The following is a 26,384-nucleotide window of genomic DNA, read 5'->3' as shown; positions in this document are numbered from 1 at the left end:
ACAAGCCCTGACTGAGGCCAATATTTTTCTCCCACTGATTGATGTAGTGTTTTTGTGTTGAGGTAGATTTTAGAACACAAATCAAGGAAAAAAAAAAAAATGCTTTCTATGGCCCACTGAATGAGAGAGAGGTGGCACACCCAGGAGTCAAGCCTGGCACACAAGCTGAAAGGGCAATATTACTCTCCCACTGTTTTTTTATGTATTTTTTGTTTTTTAAGGGAGACTTTAGAAACCCAATAATATTTTAAAAAAAAAATAAATAGGCTTTCTATGGCCCACTGAATGAGAGGGAGAGAGGTGGCACACCCAGGAGTCAAGACTGGCACACAAGCTGAAAGGGCAATATTACTCTCCCACTGTTTTTTTTTTGTTTTTTTTTTTTTCAGGGAGACTTTAGAAACCAAATAATATTAAAAAAAACCAAAAAAAAATAGCCTTTCTATGGCCCACTGAATGAGAGAGAGAGGTGGCACACCCAGGAGTCAAGACTGGCACACAAGCTGAAAGGGCAATATTACTCTCCCACTGTTTTTTTAGGTTTTTTTTTTTTTTTCAGGGAGACTTTAGAAACCAAATAATATTAAAAAAAAAATAAAAATAAATAGGCTTTCTATAGCCCACTGAATGAGAGATAGCACACACAGCAGTGGCACACAAGCCCTGACTGAGGCCAATATTTTTCTCCCACTGATTGATGTAGTGTTTTTGTGTTGAGGTAGAATTTAGAACACAAATCACGGAAAAAATAAATAGGCTTTCTATGGCCCACTCAGTGAGAGATGGCACACACAGGGATGGCACTGTAGCAGAAATGCCAATCTTAATCTCCCACAAAAAAAACAAAAAAAAAACAGGGACTGTCCTACAATTACTATCTCCCTGCAGTAATCTAAGCCAGGTATGGCAGGCAGCAATAGGAGTGGACTGATGCACAAATTAAATAAAAAGTGTGGACAAACAAAAAAGATAGCTGTGCAGAAAGGAAGGAACAAGAGGATATGTGCTTTGAAAAAAGCAGTTGGTTTCCACAGTGGCGTACACACAGCAATACAGCTATCACGGAGCCTTCTAGGGCAGCCCAATGAGCTACAGCGCTGAGGGGAAAAAAAAAAAAAAATAGCTTCCACAGTCCCTGCACACCGAAGGTGGTGTTGGACAGTGGAAATCGCTGCAGCACAAGCGGTTTGGTGGTTAGTGGACCCTGCCTAACGCTCTCCCTGCTTCTGACGAAGCGGCAGCAACCTGTCCCTAAGCTCAGATCAGCAGCAGTAAGATGGCGGTCGGCGGGAACGCCCCTTTATAGCCCCTGTGACGCCGCAGACAGCAAGCCAATCACTGCAATGCCCTTCTCTAAGATGGTGGGGACCAGGATCTATGTCATCACGCTGCCCACACTCTGCGTTCACCTTCATTGGCTGAGAAATGGCGCTTTTCGCGTCATTGAAACGCGACTTTGGCGCGAAAGTCGCGTACCGCATGGCCGACAAGCACAGGGGTCGGATCGGGTTTCATGAGACGCCGACTTAGCCAAAAGTCGGCGACTTTTGAAAATGATCGACCCGTTTCGCTCAACCCTAGTCATGACACAAGGACTTCTGTGATTGGCTGCCGAAGTCAAATGTCCCTGTCCATATAAAAGCGTACATCTTGTTTTGCTGGTGCCATTTGCTCAGTGTCAAAGACGTCGCTCCTGCATTTCCTAATCCAAATTATTTTTGCCGAAACTGTATTTCAGTAGCAAATCAGAAGGCCAGATTTCCACTTAAAAATCGTTAGGCCTATTATAGTGGTGCAGCCACGAGGCCCAATTAGCTACTCAAATCATTTAGGATAAAACTGTTTCAGTGGCAAATCAAAAGGCCATATTTACACTTAAAAATAGTTAGTGTGCCTGAACAACAGTTTTATACCTATCTAAGAAAATGTATAGTGATTTTTCATTTAGTGACAGGTGACTAACAGCTGTGGGCCTCAGGTTGTGAAACAGCAGGTTAGAAGAGGGGAAGGCTATTTACATCATGAGCGAGAAAAAGCGAGGTCGTGGTGGAAGAGGGAATAGGCTTGGTGTTTGACGTGTACGTGGGTCAGGTGTTAATGTGAATGAAAGCTCAACAGAATAAACACTCTCATCCTATCCAAAGACCACTGATGACATCTGTTACTGGCCGGGCTACATGACTGTCTTTGGCAGTCACACAGCAGTACGCCTTGTAGATGAGGCTCAGAAAGAGTATGTGCTACAGTGGATGGCAAGCGCTGCATCAAGTGGCCTCTCCTCCTCTTCCTCCACCTTAATATCACACACTGTACAATACTCAGAGGTGGCACCCCAATCACCATTGTTTCTCCCAGCGACAAAAATTTCCAAATGCCCAACTGACTGTGGGGCACCTCAGATGAGCCATTCTGAAGAGCTGTTCACACATTCAACTCCATGGGCATCAGAGGTCTGCTCCGACGGATTACAGAATCTAGAGGAAAGCATCTGCACCGATGACCACAATTTTTTCATGTTGGATCCGGAGCCAGGCGAAGTAGGGTCGGAGCAGAATCTAGACCCTCGTCACCAGACATTAACCACCGAGGGTGTAGATGATCCTGATGAGACTTAGATACCAGAAGAACACATGGAGTGTACTATGGTGTCAAGGCAGGAGGAGGAGGAGGGTGACTCTTAGGGTGAGGAGTGTGAGAACAGAGAGGATGACGATGAGGTTGTAGATCCCACTTGGTGTGAACCCAGATTAATGCAGCTGAGTAGCTCAGCAGAGGAGGTGGAAGAGGAAGATGAGGTGTTTATGTTGCAGCTTCCCATGTAAACCTGAAGTGATGCAACCATGACAAGCACTGCATCCTCAGCACCAACTCTGGCTGTGGCCAGCACTGGTCGCAAGTGTGCACTTTGCAAGAAACACAAGGGTTGTCTAGCCTGGGTATTTCTTGACACCGCAAAGCATGACCGAACACGTTATTTGTCAAATTTGCAAAAATAAAACCTCAGTAGAGGCAAAAATTGCAATAATTTGACAATTACATGAATGAACTAACACATGCGCCATCAACATGACTTAGTGTGGGAATCTCACTGCACTAAACTGCGGACTAAAGGGCCTCGCCAACCACAGACCATTCCATCAACTCCATCTGCTGCTTCTTCCTCCTCCGTCACCATTTCAAGTCTTCTCACACAGGTCCCTGGCACCAGAAACTACAATTGTTTACCCACCACAGTCGGGGTGAGAGACAGCAGGACAGCTGTCAATACCTCTCTAAGCCTGAAGTCTGAATTACTGGGTAGATGGGAAAGGATGTCTTACCTGTCCATAAAATCAGACTTGGAAGAGAAGTTTTCACATCTACCCAGGAATTCAGACTTCAGTCTTAGAGAAATATTTAGAATTGAGAGTCCTCAGTGGTTGATACCTTTTAATGGCTAACTGAAAAGATGGTAACAAATTGCAAGCTTTCGAGATTACTCAGGTCTCTTCATCAGGCATAGACCAATACAACATCTGAAGAATCACATATTTATACACAACACAGCACAGAGCTGTAATTATGGGGGAATGATAAACAGCTGTGTCCATAAATATTGAAAAGTTCCTAGATAAGGAGTGAATGTTTTGTTGTCCTCTGATTGGGGTCTGGTACTGTGTTATGATGCCCCATGAGGTCTGAGTGCAAATTCCTTAATTGATGTAAAAGACAGTCTTAAGCCCCCGTCTCACTAAGCGAGATCGCTAGCGAGATCGCTGCTGAGTCACAAGTTTTGTGACGCAACAGCGACCTCAGTAGCGATCTCGCTATGTGTGACACGTAGCAGCGACCAGGCCCCTGCTGTGAGATCGCTGGTCGTGTCGGAATGGCCTGGACCTTTTTTTGATCGTTGAGGTCCCGCTGGGTAGCACACATCGCTGTGTTTGACACCTTACCAACGACCTCGTTGACGACTCAGACACTGAATCGTCATAATAGCTCCCATGTGACATCGTTGTACAGGTCGCTACAGGTCGCTGGTGAGATGTCAAACAGTGAGATCGCAGCTGCGATCGTTGGAGATCTCACTGTTTGACATCTCACCAGCGACCACATAGCGACGCAGCAACGATCCCTGACAGGTCGTATCGTTGTCGGGATCGCTTTAGCGTCGCTAAGTGAGACGGGGCCTTTAGAGAGGTATTCACATTAGACATGTTAGGACCCATCAGTTTTGAGACCACCTTGTTGTTGGTTGATGGGCATGCATGAATTGGCCAAATTATGTGCTAAACGTCTCAATTTTTTTCCTAGTATACAGAAGCCGTATTGCTATTCAATTTGATTCAATGTTCATTAGAGATTAGTTAATCTTTCAAGGTTCGGTTCAATTTCCTGAAAGTTTAGACCCTATTAAATTCAATGGAAGGCCAAACCAAACGTATATACAACACCTTAAGGGGTGACAAAAAGCTTTCCAAGCAGCTAAAATTAGGGTACCTTCACACATAACGATATCGTTAAGGATATCGTTGCAACGTCACGCTTTTGGTGACGCAGCAACGATCCCGCTAACGATCTCCTTATAGTGTGACAGCGACCAACGATCAGGCCCCTGCTGGGAGATCGTTGGTCGTAGGGAATGATCAGGACCATTATTTGGTCGCTGATCACCCGCTATCATCGCTGGATCAGCGTGTGTGACGCCGATTCAGCGATGTGTTCACTTGTAACCAGGGTAAATATCGGGTTACTAAGCGCAGGGCCGCGCTTAGTAACCCGATATTTACCCTGGTTACCATTGTAAAAGTTAAAAATTAAAAAAACACTACATACTCACATTCCGATGTCTGTCACGTCCCCTGCCGTCAGCTTCCCGCACTGACTGTGTCAGCGCCGGACGTAAAGCAGAGCACAGCGGTGACGTCACTGCTGTGCTCTACTTTACGGCCGGTGCTGACAGTCAGTGCAGGAAGCTGATGGCGGGGGGACGTGACAGACATCGGAATGTGAGTATGTAGTGTTTTTTTAATTTTTTTAATTTTTTACTTTTACAATGACCACACAACGACTTACCAATGATCACGGCCAGGTCGTATCGCTGGTCGTGATCGTTGGTAAGTCGTTTAATGTAACGGTACCTTTAGGGGCAGACACAATGAAAAGTGGCATCTATTGACCCATAGTAGAAATTTGCTAATGGCATAGCAGCAGTCAGCCACAGGCAATGCATGAGGTATCAGGGTCTGGGCCAGCATTTACAGCTTTGAATTGAAGTTTCAATGAGGACCTGGTGGTTAAGGTAGTGGTGTATACCTGCTTTGCTGGAAACCATGATAACTTATGCAACAGCTTCATTTTTTTTCCCAGCCACACTCAGATGGCACAACCATCAGTATCATACAGTACTATTGGTAGAAAAATGTAAGGAAAGTAACACAGGTAGCTGACTGAAAGTAAGATCAGGCCTTCCTGTCTGGGAGCCCTACTTACACAGGTATCCCACCAGATGGAGACCTATCTTGGAGTCTCCACATTTCAACATTTCAAAAAATTATCACACACCACTAAATGGCATTAACTTCCACAGAGCTGAAACACTATAATAAGCCTTGGACACGCCTTCCACTACAGGCAACCCATCAGATGGAGACCCAACTTCGAGTCTCTACATTTCAAAAAATTATTGTTACACGCCACTAAAGTGGCATCAATTTCCACAGAGTAGAAATATTTAAATAGGTCTCTAACACACCTTCCACCACAACAAACCCACCAGATGGAGACCCAAATTGGAGTCTCCACATTTCAAAAAATTATTGTCACTAAAGTGGCATCAATTTCCACAGAGTAGAAACAGTATAATAGGCCTCTGACACAACTTACACTACAGGCAACCCACCAGATGGAGACCCAACTTCGAATCTCCACTTTTTAAAAAATTGTAGCATCAGCAGCAGTAGCAACAACAGGCACAGAAGCCACAACAAATGTGGCACAGACTGCAATAATGAGAGATCAATGCATGATACTAAAAACTAAGGCTGCTTTCACACATCAGTTTTTTGCTGTCAGGTACAATCCGGCGAAATTTAAATGGATCCGGCAAAAGTTGCCGCCGGATCCGTTTTTTTCTCATAGACTTGTATTAGCAACGGATTGCCTCACATTTCATCCGTTTATCGTCGGATCCGTCGAAAATTGGTTTTCCGGCAACTGGAGAAAATGGACATAGTAAAGTTTTTTTGTGTCCATCAAAAAAACGGACAGCGACGGATCCGTCACGGTCCGTCGTTTGCTAGAATGGAGCCCGTTTTTTTTAACTGAGCATGCTCCGATTTTTTTAGGATCCATGTAGCCGTATCATCTAGTTGGATCCATCAAAAAAACGGATCCGTTGTATCAGTTTTTCACAATCTGCGACGGATTCGTTTTTTTCAACATTCGACGGATTGTGCCTGACGGCAAAAAACTGATGTGTGAAAGCAGCCTAAACCATCTCCTAGTCTGCCCAGTCTATGACTGGGATGCAAAAGCCATTGGAAATACATGAATTTCACAGAGCAGCTAGATGCGCTTATCAGTCAGGGTACCACAAGCAGCGATAAAGACGCGTTGTGAGAGAACGTTGGCTGCCAGGTATGAAAAAAACCTCCAAGGAATGACAGGCGAGCTCAGGCCACTTTTCCAATTTTGAAGACCAAAATGCAAAACAGTTCAAACTCCCCGATAGCATTGATATTGAGCTCCAGATTCTCTTGCACCATCCTATCCAGTCGTTCACAACGTGTCAGACTTGCACTCTGTTCTGCTGGTCCACCTGCTGGTCTAAAAAATGTGGGAAACGACTCACAGAAATTGCTTATACCACCTACAGTTCTGCTGTTGCTTCCAGAACTGTGAGGCACACTGTGTGCCTCATTGCTGTCTTGGGGAAAATCACTCTTAAGATTGTCTAGAAGAGTGTTTTGATACTCCAGCATGCACGCGTCCCATTCCGGGGGGGAAGCATCTGGCTAAAGTTACTCTTGTACCGTTGATCTAACAGAGTGGCAACCCAGTAGTCATCACTATTTATACCCGTAGAATACAGGCATCATGCTGAAGATAGTGCAGTAAGAAGGTGCTCATGTGTTGGCGATTCCATGTGGTCCAAGTCCATGGTTGGTGGCAGGGTAACACTCAAGGTTGCTTCCTCCGTCCCCTTCCGCCAACCACAGACAACAAAGATTAGATCATTCTCTTCTTCATCACTTGACTGTTGCACATCCATCACCTCTTCCTCCATTTGTTCCTCAAAACCTTCACTAACAGTTTGTCTGGTACTATGAGTCCCCTTCGATCCCTGTAAGCCACCCTCCCATGGCACCTGCCTGCGCAACAACAGTCTGCAAATTTGAGATATTATTATCCCTTCCGCATCATCCTCTGCTTCCAGGTTGCCCTGGCGTAGGACCGCCACCAGGTTCACACCAGTATGGCACACGGCTATCCCGAGCTCTAGGTTCAGTGGAGACAGCCATTGCTCTAACTCGGTCTGGATAGCTGTTCACAACTCTTGAGCTGTGTGACTGCGATCTCCATGGCATATTAATTTGAATACTGCCTGATTGCGGTGAGCCATGGCTGCGGAGTACTGAGGTGGGGGGGATTCTATCTGCACTGTTGGAACACGTGTCTGATTAAGAAAGAGGCTGAGGGCATATGTGGAGGTGGAGTAGCCAGAAGCATTGGAGGAATTGTTAGATAAAAAGGTTTGTCTTGCAAGCCTTGGGGATTCAAAGACTTGTGGAGCAGCCCCTTGATCATCTGCCCTCACAGCCACCAGAATCACCCAGTGACCAGTCACCGAGAAGTAACGCCCCTACCCATATTTGCTCGTCCAGGTGTCAGTGGTGAAATGCATCCTGGCAGACATAGATTTTTTCAGGGAATGGGAAATGTTGTCTGTGACATGCTGGTGTAGTGCAGGCACAGCTTTCTTAGAGAAGTAATGGTGACTGGGCAACTGGTACAGGGGGACAGCGATGGTCATCAACTTTCAGAAACCATCGGTATCCACCAGATGGAAATGCAGCATTACTGTGACCAACTGATTAGAGATGGTGGAGTTCAAGTTCTTAGCTTTGCCATGTGTAGGAGGAAACATTATTTTACGTGACCACAACTGCGGGACCAATGGCTAGCTGATGTGCTGAGAGAGTGTGGAGTACGGAAAACAGGATACACCGCTGGACTGTGAGTGAGGAGCAGTTGGAGATGTTATGGTGGATTGACAGCTGATGGGCTCTCACTCACTCCAACTGTAGGGGGTTAAACAAGTCAAGTTTATGCAGCCGGAGACATGTGTGAGAAGACTTGGTACAGTGATGGAGGAGAAAGAAGCAGCAGATGTGCTTGAAGGTAGGACCGGTAGTTGGCAAGGCCTGCTAGTCAGTATTTTAGTGAGATTCCCAGGCTAAGTCATATTGATCGTGCATGTGCCAGTTCATGTATGCGCAGCGCCCCCACTGCCGCAGGGCCGAGGGGTACCCGGTACCGGGCCTCTCTGTCGCAGTTCTGGGGTTGTCACGGTGGCTAGACCCGGTCCGTGACCCTGCTGAGGGGCGCACAATGAAAGGTGGTGGTATGGTGCTGATGTTACGGTGCGGTGTAGTGCCGGTCGCGGTCAATAACGAGGACACCAGGTTGCAGTCTCTTTACCTCTTTACTGAAGGCTTCTGAGTCCTCAATCCGGAATACGGTTAACCGGGCTGCGCAAGTCCGGTCGGTCCGATGGCACCTCCAGAGTTCCCTTTGCAGGTGGAAATCTGTGCCTACCTTCCTGCGCTTGTGTGTTGTGGTCCTCCCCTGCTGTGCTTACGGGATAGTACCCACAACTGTTGTGTCTGTTTCTCGTGTTCCCTCACAACTCGATTCTGATGTTCTCCCTCTAAGTCCCCCTGATCTTACGGTTAGGACGCACCCGTATGACGGGGAGGCTCGGAGCTCTTCCGGAACTCTAGCATCGCCCCACTCCTGTTGTTACCCCCCTTGTGTCTTCCTGGGTCTGGGTGAGACAGCCCGCCTGTAACTGACTGTCCTGCCGTAGGATTGAAGTTTGGCCTGGAGCTCTATACTTCCTCGGCATTCCGGCCACCGGTTATGCGCCTCAATAGGATGTTGCCTCGTCTTACAGCACGACTCCTACTGGTATTCTCCTTGTTGCGTTGATCTCGTTTCTCACTCAGCACAATAAACTTCGCTTCTTATCCTTTCTTGGGGTACCGCCGCTATATCGTATAGGCACGGTCCCGTAACGTTCTCTCTGGTTGCTAGGCCTCTGTCAGGATCCCACCCCTGACAGGGACCCCTCCGAATCTTCCCCTACAACACCCTCTGCCACAAGGTGTTGCCTGGTTCCAACCCAGTCAGCTTTCTCTCTAACTTCCTGCCTAACCCCCAGTTTTACCAAATTGTGAGGAGTGGCCTAATAAATAGAACCCTTAGCTCCCCCTGGAGGCCAGACTGTGAAATGTATTGGTGTCTGTGATACCTGGTCAGATAAACTCCTTCAGTGCCATCAGACGTACCATAGCCCCCCTTAGCGGCGGAGCTACAGTACTGCAATGACCAGGACTCTGGGGCGCTGCATATGTAGTTGTCAAATTATTGCAATATTTGCCTCTACTGAGTTTTGTTTTGCAAATTAGATAAGGCGAGTTGGGTCATCCTTTGCGGTCTCAAAAAAACTACACACTCGCAACTGGTGCTGGCCACAGCCAGAGTTGGGGCTGAGGATACATTGCTTGTCGTGCTTGCATCACTTCGTGTCTGTGTGGGAAGCTGCAACCTAACCTCCTTTTCTTCCTCCTCCTCAGCTGAAATACTCAGCTGAGTTCCTCTGGTTTCACACAATTGGGATCTACAATCTCATCGTCATCCTCTCTGTTTTCGCACTCCTCGCCCTGAAAGTCACCCTCCTCCTCTTCATGCCCTGACACCACAGTACAGTCAGCATGCGCCTCTGGTATCTGAGTCTCATCAAGATCATCTCCACCCCCAGTGGTTAATGTGAAGTAATGAGGTATTCTGGATCCTGCTCTATCACTACTTCATCCAGCCCCAGATCCAACATGAAAAACATTTGGGCATCAGTGCAGATGCTTTCCTCCTCTGGATTCTGTGAATTTTGTAGAAGACCTCTAATGCCCATAGAATAGAATGTGTTAACAGCTCTGTAGAATGGCCCATCTGGGCATTTGGAAATTTGTGACATGGGGGGAAACAAGGGTGATTGGGGTGCCTCCCCTTAGGATTGTACTATGTGTGATGTTAATCTGGAGGAAGAGGAGGATAGGCCACTTAATGCAGCGGTTGCCATCCACTGGAGCACATGCTCTTTCTGGCCCTCATCTACAAGGTGTATCGTTTCTGCGACTGCCAAAGAAAGGGAGTGGAGTAGCCCTTCCAGTAACAGATTTTGTCAGTGGTCTTTGAATAGGGCAAGACGGTGTTTGTTCAATTGAGCTTTCATTAACATTAACACCTATCCCAAGTAAACTTCGAACACCAAGCCTATTCCCTCTTCCAACACAACCTCGCTTTTTCCTGCTCATGTTGTATGTACCCTTCCCCTCTTGTAACCTTCTGTTTCACAACCTGAGGCCCACACCTGTCAGTAACTTTTACTAAATGATCAATCACTATTTATTTTCTTAGTGTGCCTGAACAACACTGTTATATCTAATGAATTTTAAGTGGAAATCTGGCCTTCTGATTTTTCACTGCAACACAGTTTTATCCCAAACTATTTGGATTAGCAAATTGGGCCTCCTGGCTGCACCACATTAATAGGCCAAGTGTTTTTTAAGTGGAAATCTGGCCTTCTGATTTCTCACTGAAACACTGTGTTATCACCAACAATTTGGATTATCAAATTGGGCCTCCTGGCTGCTCTCCAATATTAGGCCTAACAATTTTTTAGTTGAAATCTGGCCTTCTGATTTCTCACTGAAATACAATATAATCCCAAACGATTTTGGTTAGCTAATTTGGCCTCCTGTCTGCACCCCAATATTAGGCTTAATGATTAGTTAGTGGAAATCTGGCTTTCTGATTTCTCACTGAAACCCAGTTTTATCACAAATGATTTTGATTAGTAATTTGGGCTTCCTGGCTGCACCCCAAAATTTGGCCTAACGATTTTTAAGCAGAAATCTGGCCTTCTGATTTGTCTCTGAAACAGTTTTATCCCAAACAATTTGGAATAGCAACCTGGGCCTTCTGGCTGCACGCCAAAATTAGGCTTAATGATTTCTAAGTGGAAATCTGGCCTTCTGAATTCTCACTGAAACACAGTTTTATCATAAATGATTTGGATTAGCAAATTGGGCCTCCTGAGACTGCAACACAGTTTTTGACCAATCTAGTTAGATGCTGGAAGATCGATTTCACACAAAGCAGGATCTTATCTAGCTGACTGACAAGTTCACTTGCAGCACTATCAAGTGTGGCTTCTCTGCACTGTGACACTAAGAGAATGGCACCAGCAAAGCAAGATATCCACTTTTTATATGGCCAGGGACATGTCACTTCGGAAGCCAATCACAGAAAACCTTGTATGATGATGATGTTCTGGATGGTTTCTGTTCCCTGATTGGCTGCCGGAATGTACACACATTAAATTACTAAAGAAAAAAAAATTACACTCCACAGCTTCTCTGACCTAGACACATCCCTTCCCCTCACCAAACACTCCCCCTGTATCCCCCCGCTCATCATACAGCACCACTATCCTAGCCAAAGTAATAACAAAAACATTAGAGGAAACGCAATGATTTACCAAACTGTTATCGAGTTTTTTTTACTTTGAGTAAAACTGCTTTTGAAACCGATCACAAAACCGAATGGTCTACATTCGTGACGAATTTCAGATTGGGGAAAGTTTTCCGAACAAATTCACTGATTTCTAGCGTTCATCTGCTAGTTTTTCCTCATCTGGAATTAGGCTGAGGAAAAAAATTGCAGCTTGCTGCGTATCGATGCATATACCGGTCAAAACTTTCCAATGGATATCAATGGGTTTGTCGGAATGTGGGCTAGCACGACATGGGGGGTGTGATCCCAGACAGGCACATCTGCCTGTCCAAAGCCAACGTGAAGAAGCTAACATTTATTAAAATAAATCAGGCATGGATCCCACAGCCGTTCCTCAACTCTTATTGACATCCATTTGATTTTGGGGCCTCCTCCAATAAAAAAAATAAAAAAGTGTTGGCTTCCTCCTCTGCTTGTTCCACTTATACTGCCATGTCCACCTACATCTACTCCACCCTCTCCTCTACTTGGACCTCCGCCTCCTGGATCTAGATTGCTATTTTTTTGTTTTGTTAATTCTATGCTTTTTAAATTCAGTTCTCTAAAACAAAAAGAAAAAAACACATGAAAAGAAAAACAAAACAAAACATAGAAATACAAAAAGAGTGCTGGATTACTCGTCTCGTCTCTTCCACATACACCGTCACCACGTCCACTTCCATCTCCACCTCCACTTGGACCTCCACCTTCTGGGTTAAGATCATTCTTTTTCACCATCACCACGTCCACTTCCATTTCCACCTCCACTTGGACCTCCACCTTCTGAGTTAAGATTATTCTTTCTTTTTTTTAATACTATATTTTAAGTCAGTTTGCTATCCACATTTGTTTGCGGAGCAATTGTCCCACTTTTACCCCCATTTAGCTTCTTTCTGCAGCCCCAACCCTTACTATGACTATTTTACAACCATTTTAAAGCACCAAAGTCCGGGTCCCTGTGGTGAAATATGTGTATATATATCTATATGTGTGTAGTGACATATGTCTAGGGTTATATGTGTGTCTAGTGATAATGTAACATCTGTCCTGAAGGCAAGTCGCACCTAGGTGTTAACAAGTTCTTCATTGGGATTAGTAGACATTGTGTCTCCCTATCTCACCAGGAGGTCTAGCTAGAGCCAAGAAGAAAAGTAAAATTGGCACCTCTTAGGTCTTGGAGGGGAGATGCTTAATGCAACCTGAGGTGATCTATTCCTGAGAACCTTTTCACACGTATCTCAAGAGAAAATAATGTATTCATTGGGGGCGCGGCCGTGGCCCAATCAAACAGGCAGCAGTTATGATATTGACTTGAGGGGCCGGTCTAGAAACCTGACCTCCAGACCAAAGTTATAAATTTAGGCTGCAGACAGAGAATTGTGTTCATATGTGAGGGCAGCCTGAGAAGCTGATGTGTTCCACCAAATCCATTCACACCCCCAGGGAGCAGAAAGCAAACTACCAGTTAGATGATTTCTGTAAGTGTCTCCTGTTTATTTTGATAAGCATTTATTATTGTAAGCATTGAACATTTTGTTATTAAAGTATAAAACTTTAACAAGCTGAACCTTGAATGTTCTAAAAGAATCCATAGCCTTATGAGTGATAGACATATTTTTATTAGTATTATTATTATTTCTGGGACTCATCGCCCGTGTATTCGATGAGTGGTGGCAGCGTGCATGAGCGGGTGTGTGGCCTGGGTCAGTGTGTGATTTATGCTCCTGTTACAGCATAGGACAGAGGTTGAATGCTGGACTGAGAGTGGGGAGATAGATTAACCCTTGCAGGCACAAACCAAAATCACGTGACGAATAAGTGACACCATGGAGTAGGGACCCGTGACAATTGGTGGCGAGCGGTGGGATAGAATTATTTCTATTAGAGCATTAGTGCATGGTTTAAGCAATTATTCCCTGTACTAAAGAATCGGTATCCTTGCGAGGAGTGCACCAGTTCTTCAAGGTTCAACTCAGTGCTTACTTTGACATACTTGCAAACAGTTTCCCCTCCCGGTTTTTCTTTTCTATCTTTTATTTGGCAAAGGCTGTTCATCGATATGGCAGCCCAGTACAAGAAGCAGAGCAAAGAGGCTCTGACCGACCTCTGTGAGCAGAGAGGAATAGAGACAGCCGACAGATCCAAGGAGCTGCTGATACGCGCCTTGGTCGAGCAGGACATAGAGCAAAGTGCTGGAACATCGGGGCAAGGAGAGAGCCCACCTCAGAGAGACCCAGCAATGCCAGCTCTTGCACCGGAGATGCCTGATGGAAATGTCAGCAATGACAGTGCTAAGGAGCCTATGGACTGTACTTTGCAAATGGACTTACAACGGCTGGGAACAAGTGATCCCAATCTGTGCATGCAGCTTATCCTACAGCACCGACAGGCTGAGAGAGAGGCTGCAGAACACCAGGCTGCTGCTGCAGAACGCCGGGACCGGGCTGAGAGAGAGGCTGCAGAACGCCGGGACCGACAGGCTGAGAGAGAGGCTGCAGAACGCCGGGAGGACAGAGCGTTCCAGCTTCAGATGGCTCAAATAGAGCGGGGTATCAGTCCTCAGATAACCCCCTCCCAGGACATAAATCCAAGGAGACCATGTCTAGAAAACTTCCCTGTGATGGAGAAGGATACAGACTTAGATACTTTCCTGCGGGGATTTGAACAAACTTGCAGGCAGTACCATCTACCCCGTGAGCAGTGGGCACAGTATCTAACCCCAGGGTTGAGAGGCAAAGCCCTGGAAGGTTTTGCTGGCCTCCCACCAGAGCTACTGTAGATGCGAACTATGAGACCATAAAAGAGGCCCTGATCAGGAAATACAACCTGACACCAGAAGTGTATCGTAGAAAGTTCCGGAACCTACAACGTGGATCAACTGACAGTTATGCAGATGTTGTGAGAACCTTGAGGACCACGTTCCACCAATGGATTAGGGGACTTTCGGTTAACAGTTTTGAGGACTTAACGGATCTTATGATCAAGGATCAGTTTCTTCACATGTGCCCCACAGATTATGACAATTTGTGTGTGATCGGGAGCCACAAACTGCGGATCAGGCTGCAAGGATTGCGGACTGCTACGTGGCTAACAGGATGCCTGAGGTACGGAAGCCATCGGGATTCAGCTGGAGGGGAGGTAAGCTGTTATGATCCGGTGACTTTGGAGCCGCATGAAACTTTCTCTGGAGTAGGTGGAAACTGTACTGATCCCTGGACTAACACCGCAACTAGAAGTAGCCATGGGGTGTGCCTAACAAACCCTAGACACCTCGACACAGCCAGAGAACTAAATACCTCTATAGATGGAAATAGGAATACTACCTTGCCCCCCACGAATATTGACTGTGAATAGGAGAGGAAAGACACACACAGACTGAAAACAGAATTTAGCAAAAGAGGCCACTCTAGCTAAATAGGGAAAGATAGGACAGAATACTAAGCGGTCAGTATTAAAACCCTTCCAAAAATATCCACAGCAGATAATACAAAAAGTTCCACAATCTAACTAAAGACATGGAATGTATATCTGCATCTCCTGAGAATCCAACAAGACTGAGAAAATACAGACACAATCTAAGCTGGACAAAAATGAATAGCACTGAATTATTGAGCACACCGCATGTGTGCCACAGAAATAAAACCAGACACTTATCTTTGCTGATTTGGTAGCAAGGCAGGAGAAACCAAACAAGGACCATCACCTTCCAAAAACCATGGACAACTGGCAAGGAGTAATGAATCCTGCATGCCTAAATACCCCAGTCAGAACTGCAATCAGCAGATACACCTGACCAGGACTGCAACTCAGGGACAACTGCATTACCACCTACAACCACCGGAGGGAGCCCAAAAGCAGAATTCACAACAGTACCCCCTTCCTTGAGGAGGGGTCACCGAACCCTTACCAGAGCCCCCAGGACGATCAGGACGAGCCAGATGAAAAGCATGAACCAAATCAGCAGCATGGACATCAGAGGCAAAAACCCAAGAATTATCCTCCTGGCCATAACCCTTCCATTTGACAAGATATTGAAGCCTCCGCCTCGAAAAACGAGAATCCAAAATCTTCTCAACCACATACTCCAACTCCCCATCAACCAACACAGGGGACGGAGGATCAACAGAGGGAACAACGGGTACCACATATTTCCGCAATAAAGATCTATGGAAGACATTATGGATAGCAAAAGAGGCCGGAAGCGCCAATCGAAAAGACACCGGATTAATAATCCCAGAAATTTTATAAGGACCAATAAACCGAGGCTTAAACTTAGGAGAAGAAACCTTCATAGGAACATGACGGGAAGACAACAAGACCAGATCCCCAACCCGAAGCCGGGCACCAACACACCGACGACGGTTAGCAAAACGTTGAGCCTCCTCCTGAGACAACACCAAATTGTCCACCACATGAGCCCAAATCTGCTGCAACCTGTCAACCACAGAATCCACACCAGGACAGTCAGAAGGCTCAACCTGCCCAGAAGAAAAACGAGGATGAAAACCAAAATTACAAAAAAAAGGCGAAACCAAAGTAGCTGGACTAGCCCGATTATTAAGGGCAAACTCGGCCAATGGCAAAAAGGCCACCCAATCATCCTGATCAGCAGACACAAAGCATCTCAAATAAGGGTACCGTCACACAGTGGCATTTTCATCGCTACGACGGCACGATTTGTGACGTAGCAGCGTCGTATAATTATCGCTCCAGTGTCGTAGACTGCGGTCACACGGTGCAATACACAGCGCTGGAGCGATAATTTCATGACGTATTTGCGATGTAGAAGCCGTTGGTTACTGTGCGCACATCGTATACAACCTGTGTCACACGATGCAATCATGCCGCCACAGCGGGACACTAGACGACGAAAGAAAGTTTCAAACGATCTGCTACGACGTACGATTCTCAGCGGGGATCCGGATCGCAGTAGCGTGTCAGACACAATGATATCGTAAATGCATCGCTGGAACGTCACAAATCGTGCCGTCGTAGCGATGAAAATGCCACTGTGTGACGGTACCCTAAGTCTCCAAGGTCTGATTAGTTCGCTCGGTTTGGCCATTTGTCTGAGGATGAAATGCAGAGGAAAAAGATAAATCAATGCCAAGCCTAGCACAAAAGGCCCGCCAAAACCTAGAAGCAAACTGGGAACGTCTGTCGGACACAATATTCTCCGGAATACCATGCAAACGAACCACATGCTGAAAAAACAACAAAACCAAATCTGAAGAGGAAGGCAACTTAGGCAAAGGCACCAAATGAACCATCTTAGAGAACCGGTCACAAACAACCCAGATAACAGACATCCTCTGGGAAACCGGAAGATCAGAAATAAAATCCATAGAAATATGCGTCCAGGGCCTCTCAGGGACCGGCAATGGCAAAAGCAACCCACTAGCACGAGAACAACAAGGCTTGGCCCACGCACAAGTCCCACAGGACTGCACAAAAGAACGCACATCACGTGATAAAGAAGGCCACCAAAAGGACCTACCAACCAAGTCTCTGGTACCAAAGATACCAGGATGACCAGCCAACACAGAACAGTGAACCTCAGAAATCACTCTGCTAGTCCATCTGTCAGGAACAAACAGTTTCCCCACTGGACAGCGGTCAGGTCTGTCAGCCTGAAATTCCTGAAGAACCCGTCGTAAATCAGGGGAAATGGCAGAAAGAACCACCCCTTCTTTCAGAATGCCGACCGGTTCAAGGACCTCAGGAGAATCAGGCAAAAAACTCCTAGAAAGGGCATCAGCCTTAATATTCTTAGAACCTGGAAGATACGAGACCACAAAATCAAAACGGGAAAAAAAACAAAGACCATCGAGCCTGTCTAGGATTCAGCCGCTTGGGAGACTCGAGGTAAATCAAATTCTTATGATCGGTCAAGACCACAATACGGTGTTTAGCTCCCTCAAGCCAATGTCGCCACTCCTCAAACGCCCACTTCATAGCCAAAAACTCCCAATTGCCGACATCATAATTGCGTTCAGCAGGCAAAAATTTACGGGAAAAGAAGGCACACGGTTTCATCAGGGAACCAGCAGGATCCCTCTGAGACAAAACGGCCCATGTCCCAATCTCAGAAGCGTCAATCTCAACCTGAAACGGAAGAGAAACATCTGGTTGACGCAACACCGAGGCAGAAGTAAATCGACGTTTAAGCTCCTGATAGGCAGAAACAGCTGGAGAAGAGCGTGCATGAGCGGGTGTGTGGCCTGGGTCGGTGTGTGATTTATGCTCCTGTTACAGCATAGGACAGAGGTTGAATGCTGGACTGAGAGTGGGGAGATAGATTAACCCTTGTAGGCACAACCCCAAGTCACGTGTGAGAGCGGGCACATGACGAATAAGTCACACCATGGGGTAGGGATCCGTGACAGTCCCCATTGACTTCTATTGAGTTTGGGTTCAAGTTCGGGTCATGTTCAGATCCCGAACTGAACTTTGAACTACAGTTTGGCCGAACCTGACGAATCCGAATTTCCACGGATCCGCTCATCCTAATTAAAAAACTATTGCATACGGATAGCACGTGCATGTCATTTGGATGTCATACAGCTAGGTAAGGAAAAAAAATGGCATACATGCACAGTATTTGCATGACATTCGGAATAACATACGCATGACACTCGACAACTTTTCTGGATGAGAATCTGAGTGATTTTATATACGCAGATGTGAGAGAATCCTAACGCTGTGTAACAAAATTGTTTGATGTGTTCGTTTTAAATAAACATTTTTTCTATAACTCATGCTGCAAAGGCATTAGAATTTGAGTTGAATATATGTAACCACTTTTTTGGGTTGTGTTATAATTCTAAAATATATTTTGACAATGCTATGGTAATAATAACTTGGTTAATTAAGAAAAAAATTGCAGAAAAAAATAACAAAACATGTTCAATGTTGCAGGATATAAATAGCAATCCCAAGTTTATTGTAGGAGGGTTGGAAAATGAAGATATCAATCAAGGGCGTATAGGTGAGTGTAACTAAAAATTCTTTGAAATATGGAAAACTGAAGATGTATTTAAGATACAAAAAATACATAGATGGCAAAACATTAAGTTATTCACACAAATGAAGAATTGGCTCAGGGAACAATAAAAGCAGAATAAGGTGTTATCCAGATTACGGTAATGATAAGAGGCGGTTCCACTCACCTGGAGGGGTTGTGCGAGACACAACACTAAACGGTATCAAAGAGGGTTCTAGCTGCTTCAGTTCCACAGGTTGGCATATCCAAGGTGGTAATGTGGGTAGTTAGGAGACAGCGGGTGATCTGCGCTGCTGGTGTGTATCCAATCAAGGAGTCAGAATCAGGCAAAAGTTTTAGTAGTGCGGTTCTACAGGTTTTATAGTACGGCAACTTCTTCTTCAGGACAACCACAGAGATCGGACTCTAATTCTGACTCCTTGATCAGATACACACCACCAGTGAAGGTCATTCACTATCTCCTAACTACCCACATTTACACAGATGAGGCAGTTTTTATTTCTCTAGAGACCTACAATAGGGTTGGACCTTGAAAAATATGCACAGTGATAAAGGTATAATAGCGAAGGATTTCCACCCTTGGGACCAGCATCGATCACAAGAGTAATATTACTCTTTTAAAAGTACGGTATATAAAACAGAAAATGTTGCCCGTCTATCACTGTAAATCTAATAACAGAGTGTGAATTAAATGGTAATGCACATGTGTGGTCATCGCTTCATTCAAGCAGTGGACAGGACATGATCATTCTTGAGATCGGTAGAGATATACCAGTGGAATCATTCCTTTTCTGTCACCTAATAAATGATTTTCATGAGCCAGTGCCATGTGAATGGAATATGCAAATTACCTCTTTGGAGAGGAAGAGGACTAGAACTCTAGTGCCACCTATTGGAAGTAGTAATCCTAAAAGTAAATATCGACACATCAACGAGCCTGGTCACATGACTTAGGAGAAAAGCCAAACCAGAATCTCAATTTGCAGACATTGTGTTTCGGGGTGCTGCTCCTCGTAAGTGCAAAGTATGAGATGTGGTTTGGCTGGGTGAGAGGCGTCAGACCAGATTCCAAGAGTAAACTTTTGGAAAGTACAGTAAATGCATGAGATATTCCCTATAACCCTTGACTATTTTTTCATAAAGGTAATTGCTGGTTCCTTGCCTCCATCACATGCCTCGCTGGGTGAGAGGCGTCAGACCGGATTCCAAGAGTAAACTTTTGGAAAGTACAGTAAATGCATTTGATATTCCCTATAACCCTTGACTATTTTTTCATAAAGGTAATTGCTGGTTCCTTGCCTCCCTCACATGCCTCACAACTCATGAAGATTGCCTGTCATATATAGTTCCACCAAACCAATCGTTTGACAAGGATTACGCCGGCATCTTCCATTTTAAGGTAAATAATTCATGTGATTAATCTTAACGCTCTTGGGGCACAATGCAGAATTGGTAACAGAGCCGCCACCCACCACATACCATTTATGATACCAGTGTCTTTTTAAGTGGCGGAGGGCCATTTGCAACCCCTCTTGCATCAGGACATGGATGTGACTATGCATTTCCTATGACTTCTTATAATAAATTGGTTTCAAAATGGGCACCCATTCCTTTTTTTCATTAGAACAAATTTAGTTGTATTTGTATTTTTAGAGTATTTAAATCTATCTGACAAGAGATTAGACCTCCATGTAACCCAACATTCAGCACTAACAGAACACATTCAGTGTATATTGTAGTGCGGCGGTGTTCACACCATGTGGTAATGAGGCAGTGACCCAGTAAAGTTCAACGCAAATGTCTATTGTCCAAAAAACTCACAAATGAAAAGCCAACAGTATCCTCCAGATCGCGGCCGGGACGTCAAAACAGTCTGTATCCGAGACTGGTTGCCAAGTCACCGTGTCATGCGGCGGGGGCACGCCAGTCATGCACTTCCCTTGGCTTTGTGTTGACTTCACACACAAGCTGGGTGTTGCAGAGCCACCTGCTCTGCAGCTTGCAAACCAACAATCCTTTGCTGCAGGGTTTTAAATGGGATCTGTGGCCATGGGCTACTTGTAAGACCCAGCTGGAGGGAGTGAACTGCCCCACTACCATTCTGTATTTCACTCCAAAAATAAAAGCCCATGCCAGGTTTTCTTAAATCTGCCTTGGCCAAATAGCTTCACCAAGTCCACACTTACTTTTATTTTGCACTGCAACTACAGCTATGTCTGTGACAGCAATGCCCTCCAGCAGCCTCAATACGCTACTATGTGCATCCTGGGGGGATACATACCGTCCCTCGCATATAATTCCCCTCACTGTCTCACAATATACAGTATATTAATGTAAAGTTCGGCTTTCTTGCAGTTTTGGCAGTACGGAGATTGGGTGGAAGTAGTTGTTGATGACCTGCTGCCTACCAAGAATAACAACTTATTTTTTGCAACGTCCAAAACTTCCAATGAGTTCTGGAGTGCCCTCCTGGAAAAAGCCTATGCTAAGTAAGTGAAATGAAAACCAATACTACATTTACTACAAGAGGTGCCAGACATGCCAGTAGGCTCTCGTCTAGCAGCCACTGCAACTCTAATTAAGCACAACTAAAAATGGACATGCACTTGTTCTGTATAGATGGATGGTGTCACCTCAGAATCATCTCCCCTGGTGGCCCCAAGAAACCCCAAAGACCTCTTCTTGAGTTCTTTTTCAAATTTATTTCTCACTTACAGTTAAAAAGATGCTTGAAATAATTAAAAATGTCTTTTTCCACAGGATTAATGGATCATATGAAGGTCTTAGATCAGGTTACATTTTGGACTCAATGCTGGATTTCACTGGTGGGGTTGGTGAAGTAATTCATATAGAAGAGAATCCGGAAAATTTATTCCAGAAGATCCAAAGCTCACTAGGGTACCGCTGCTTAGTTGCCTGTGACTCAGTAAGTTATCGAGTATTAATTAGCATCAGTGTTTAATAAAATCAATGCGATATCTCACTGATACTGGTATACAGCTCAACCCAAGCGAGTAGAGATGAACTGCAAAATCAGACACAGCCTCTGGACCAAAGTAATGTTGTTTTAGAAAACCTAATCTCATTCAATCCGTAAATTGTTCAGATGTAGATGATCATCAAAGAAAGTTCACTTAATCACATCAACTTTTCTTTTCAGCCTCCGAAGGGGACTGCTAATAAAGGTATTTTTAGTTCATCCATCGAAAAAGGTCATACATACACTATATCGAGAGCAGAAGAGGTGAGGAAACTCCAACATATACTTGTCTTGAATCCTCCTGATCTTGGTAATGATAATAATCGGAGATCTGAACGTTCACTAATACATGGTGCATTGTACTTTGAAGGTCGTTTATGGTGAAAACACAGTACAGATTATAAGAATGAGGAATCCTTGGGGTTCTAACGAATGGAAAGGAAACTGGAGTGATAAGTATGGTCTAGATTTCTTAAAATATTATTCACCCCATATAAATATTGTTATTACAGCTGGCAATAGATACAGTAAACTGATTCACTCATTCACTCCTGTTAATTGGTTTAATGATCAATTGCATGTGTCATTGGGGGTCCAGGCCCTAAAATTGACCACTTGGGGTAATGTGTTCTATCTGCACTGCATATTTTCAGCTTACGGAGCTGTCATTTTCACATCAATGATTTTCAAGCCTGCATAAACAATCCAAACAATTGTCAATTTAACATTTTGGGCAGTCGTCAGCTGATCATTGACATGTTCACTTGAGCCAACGATCATGAACGAGCGTTCTTATGAATATTGGCTGCCTGTCTATAGGGAGGTTTAGTCAATGCAGCATTGTTTACATCACAGATAGTGAATGGTACAGAGCTCAGTATCACAGTCAGTGATTTGGTCTTGAATTTTACTAATGCCAGACTCCTAACCAGTTATATGGTATTTTAAACCGTGCTGTACTCAGCAAAAAAAATAAATATATATATATATCATAAATTCTAATTCTATGGTTATTTTTACCATTTTTTTTAATATTGTTTTTGCTGCCAGTTGGACACTCTTATTTAGTTTCCAGTTTTTCTGACACCAAAAATCCATAACTCCCAGCAAGTTAAATGGAATCTCTCAGTAGGATCAACCCTCCTAAGCCGTCAATATGAGCATTCAAGTCATATGAAGTTGAATAAAATAATATTTTGATATCTGCAATCTTATTCCTTATTATTATCCTATTTCAGTCGTATTCCTGAGAAATGCATGTTTCTCTTGTGTATATATATATGACCTTTTTCAGGCTATGGGGAGGATGTAGCCTGGAAGATAACTCCACCCCCAGAGCCTATTTTAAATAAAAGGCAGTGATAGTGCAGCGCCCCAGAGTCCTGGTCGTTGCAGTAATGTCATTCTTCCACAAGGGGGAGTGATATTACATCTGAAGGCAATAAAAGAGATCTCCCTACTAGATATCACAAACCATACTCCACACTTCACACTCCAGGCCACCAGGGGGAGCTATGCTCCTATCTATTAGGGCACTCCTCACATATAGGTAAAACTGGTGGTTTGGATAGGAAGTTAGTCAGTTCCTGTAAGGCAGACAGAGGGGAAGGAGGAACATCATAGCTGCAGACAGAGAGGTCCCTGACAGGGGTGGGATCCTGTCAGAGGCCTAGACAGAGGGCCACGGAGCTGCGCCTGCCCCTCATGCGGCAGCATCCTAAGGAAGGACACGAAAGAGAATTGTATTGTAGAGGGTGAGAAACGAAGTCATAGCACAAGGAGAGGAATCTAGAAGGAGTTCTGCCCTGCAAAAGGCTGCCTCCTTCTGAGGCGCAGAATCCGGTAGCCGGAACACCGAGGGAGCAATCGTCTCCATGCCTTGCTTCAGAGACCGGTAGGACAGTCAATTCCACGTTGGCTGCACCACCATAAACCCAGGCACGGTGGCAACTTGTGGGGGCTGGGGTGTCGTAGAGTCCCTGTAAAAAGCCTCAGGCCATCAGTCATATGGGTTTGTCCTATCAATGCCATCTGGGGGACAGAGAGAAAGAGAAATAACATCTAGAACACCAACATCGGTTGTGAGGACCTTACCGAGAAGCTCAGCAGGGAGGTACTACAACACACAGGCGCTAGAGGAAGGCTACTGATTTCCACCTGGATAACGGGACTCTGGATTTGCCTTCGGACTGGCTGGACTACCCTGTGGTCTGTACCCTGGACTGTGGATGCTGAAGCCTTCAGCAAAGGTAAAGAGACTGCAACCTTGTGTCCTCGCTCTTCATTGCACCTCACACCATCCTCCACCTACACTCTGGGAAGCCCTGGGGGCACACTTCACCTGTGGGAAGGTATACCATCTAGCTGCCATAACATCACCCCAGAGGACCCCTTAAAGCAGCGTCGGTCACCCTGACCGAATACCACAGGTGGCGTCAAGAACATTATCCCATAAAAACTCTTCCTTTTATTGGACACCCCTCAAAGGGCCACGGACTGGGTCAGGCCAACGTGACATCCCCCAAACCGAAGGACCCGGTGCTGAGTACCCCATTGCCCTTACGTGGGGGTGCTCCAACTTCAGTGTGAGACAAGTAACTAACACAGAACAGGAGAACTGAAATGTGCCTTCTTGCAAACACATTTTTGCTTCTCTCTCAGCTCTGCTGTATTATAGAATGGTAAAGTTGGAAGGGACCTCCTGGGTCATCTGGTCCAACCCCTTGCTCAAAGCAGGAGTCACTAAATCATCCCAGAGATGTCTGTCCAGCCTCTCTTTGAAGACTTACATGGAAGGAGAACTCACCACCTCTCGGGGCCGCCTGTTCCACTCATTGATCACCCGACACTGTCAAAAAGTTGTTTCTAATATCTAATCTGTGTCTCCTCCCATTCAGTTTCATCCCATTCCTTCTAATTTTTCCTTGTACAAATGAGAATAAAGATGATCCTTCTTCAATGTGACAGCCCTTGAGATATTTGTAGACAGCTATTAAGTCTCCTCTCAGTCTTCTTTTTTGCAATAATTAAAATAATATTGCAACCCTGTCTAGAAGTGAGATGGAAGCTGAAGCTGAGAGGAACCTGCAGATGTGTCAGTTATAACCACACACAGCTCTGCAGTGAGATGAGAGAGCAGAGAGCGTCCATTACACATCACACTGGTAACTCTCCCGTATATTTAAAATGAGCTCTGGGGGCAGATTCTCATGTAGATCAGCATCCTCCCCAAAGCCTGGAAGAAGTCATTTATATAAAGTGACAAAAAATTATTTTTCAACAACAAGGCATATGATATGAGACATACAGGTATCCTCTTATGCAGAAGAGGGGCTTTTGTGAACCCACAGCTACCAGAGTCTATATTCTCAATAATATAAATTTTTTTGGGATGTCAATTAGAGATGAGCTAATTTTTCAATGTTCGTTTCGGATTACAATAGCCGAATTTCCAATATTCGCCAATTTATTCATTGAATATTCACCGAACATAGCCGAATGCCATTCAGGTCAATGAGAAGCAACACCTTCTAAGGGCCCCAAAACTGCCAAAACACATCAGTTGAGGGACAGACACCAGTAAAGTGGCCTCGATTCACCCACAGTTTAAATTATAGCATGGCACAGCAGCAATCAGTCATGCATGAGGTATTGGGGTCAGGGCCAGCATTTACAGCTTTGAATTAAACATCAAAATAAGATGATGTGGGTGAGGGATAAGCCTCACCCACATGTAAGCCTGCTGTGTTGGGAGCCCTGATACCACATGTAACACCTCAACCTGCTTGCAGCTTTCAGGGGGCTGGATGAAAGATGCAAGAGTCTGTCTGGATCCCAGAAACTCACTCAGCTTTTATGCACACACTGATTGCAAACAAACAGGTCACAGGTGAAGATGTTGTTATCTTTATTAGCCATTCAAACCCATTTGTGTCAATGTCTGTGCATGTTATCAGGCCAAAATCACGAGGGTATGTAAACTTTTGATATATATGGAGAGGGACATGTGATTTCAGCAGCCAATGACACAAGCCGTTGTGTCAGGACATTGTGAATGTTTCCTGAGCCCTGATTGGCTAGCCGCAATGTACACACATAAAGTTAGAAGAAAAAAATGATTACTGTTTACAAGTACGCCGCTCCTCTGAGCTCTGCAAACCCCCTTCCCTCATCAAACACTTGCCCCATGCTTATGATACACCACCATTATCATAGCCAAAGTGCTGAAAATACTTTAGTGGCAACCCAAATATTTTCCCGCACTGTTTACCAAATGTTTCAGTTTTTTTCTGATTTTATAACATTTTGCTCATGTTTCCGATCACGAATCTGAATGTGCCATATTCATTCCGAATTTATGCCTGGCGATCGTTTTTCGAACAAATTTGCTCATCACTAATGTCAATCAGACATGAATATAGTTGTAGGAATTCATGGACTCTCATGAATATCGATCGGACCCTGTTCTTAGCAGACCACATCCAAGTAAAGTGAAATACCCCTTTCAGCCCCATTTCCTCCCTTTCCCCTACCGAATATGTTTGCACATCCAGCCGAGCATGCAAATTCATACTGGGATGCTGG

The 26,384-nt window shown here is 44.9% G+C and overlaps 1 protein-coding gene across 1 annotated transcript in view; it reads left to right on the top strand.

Annotated features, from left to right (window-relative positions):
• The window catches only part of LOC143804275 (calpain-8-like), a 68,760-nt gene that overhangs the window by 14,988 nt on the left and 27,388 nt on the right, over positions 1–26,384 (top strand). The window contains exons 2-7 of the mRNA XM_077282209.1: positions 18,736–18,805; positions 20,101–20,219; positions 21,176–21,309; positions 21,581–21,746; positions 21,981–22,064; positions 22,171–22,256. Of these exons, the coding sequence (XP_077138324.1) occupies positions 18,736–18,805; positions 20,101–20,219; positions 21,176–21,309; positions 21,581–21,746; positions 21,981–22,064; positions 22,171–22,256 (659 nt within the window). The remainder of the gene's footprint in view (positions 1–18,735; positions 18,806–20,100; positions 20,220–21,175; positions 21,310–21,580; positions 21,747–21,980; positions 22,065–22,170; positions 22,257–26,384) is intronic.

This window comes from Ranitomeya variabilis, chromosome 2 (assembly GCF_051348905.1).
Source record: "Ranitomeya variabilis isolate aRanVar5 chromosome 2, aRanVar5.hap1, whole genome shotgun sequence".
NCBI lineage: Eukaryota > Metazoa > Chordata > Amphibia > Anura > Dendrobatidae > Ranitomeya > Ranitomeya variabilis.
Note: the sequence above shows the minus strand (reverse complement) of the source record. Positions and strands in the feature narration are given on the sequence as shown.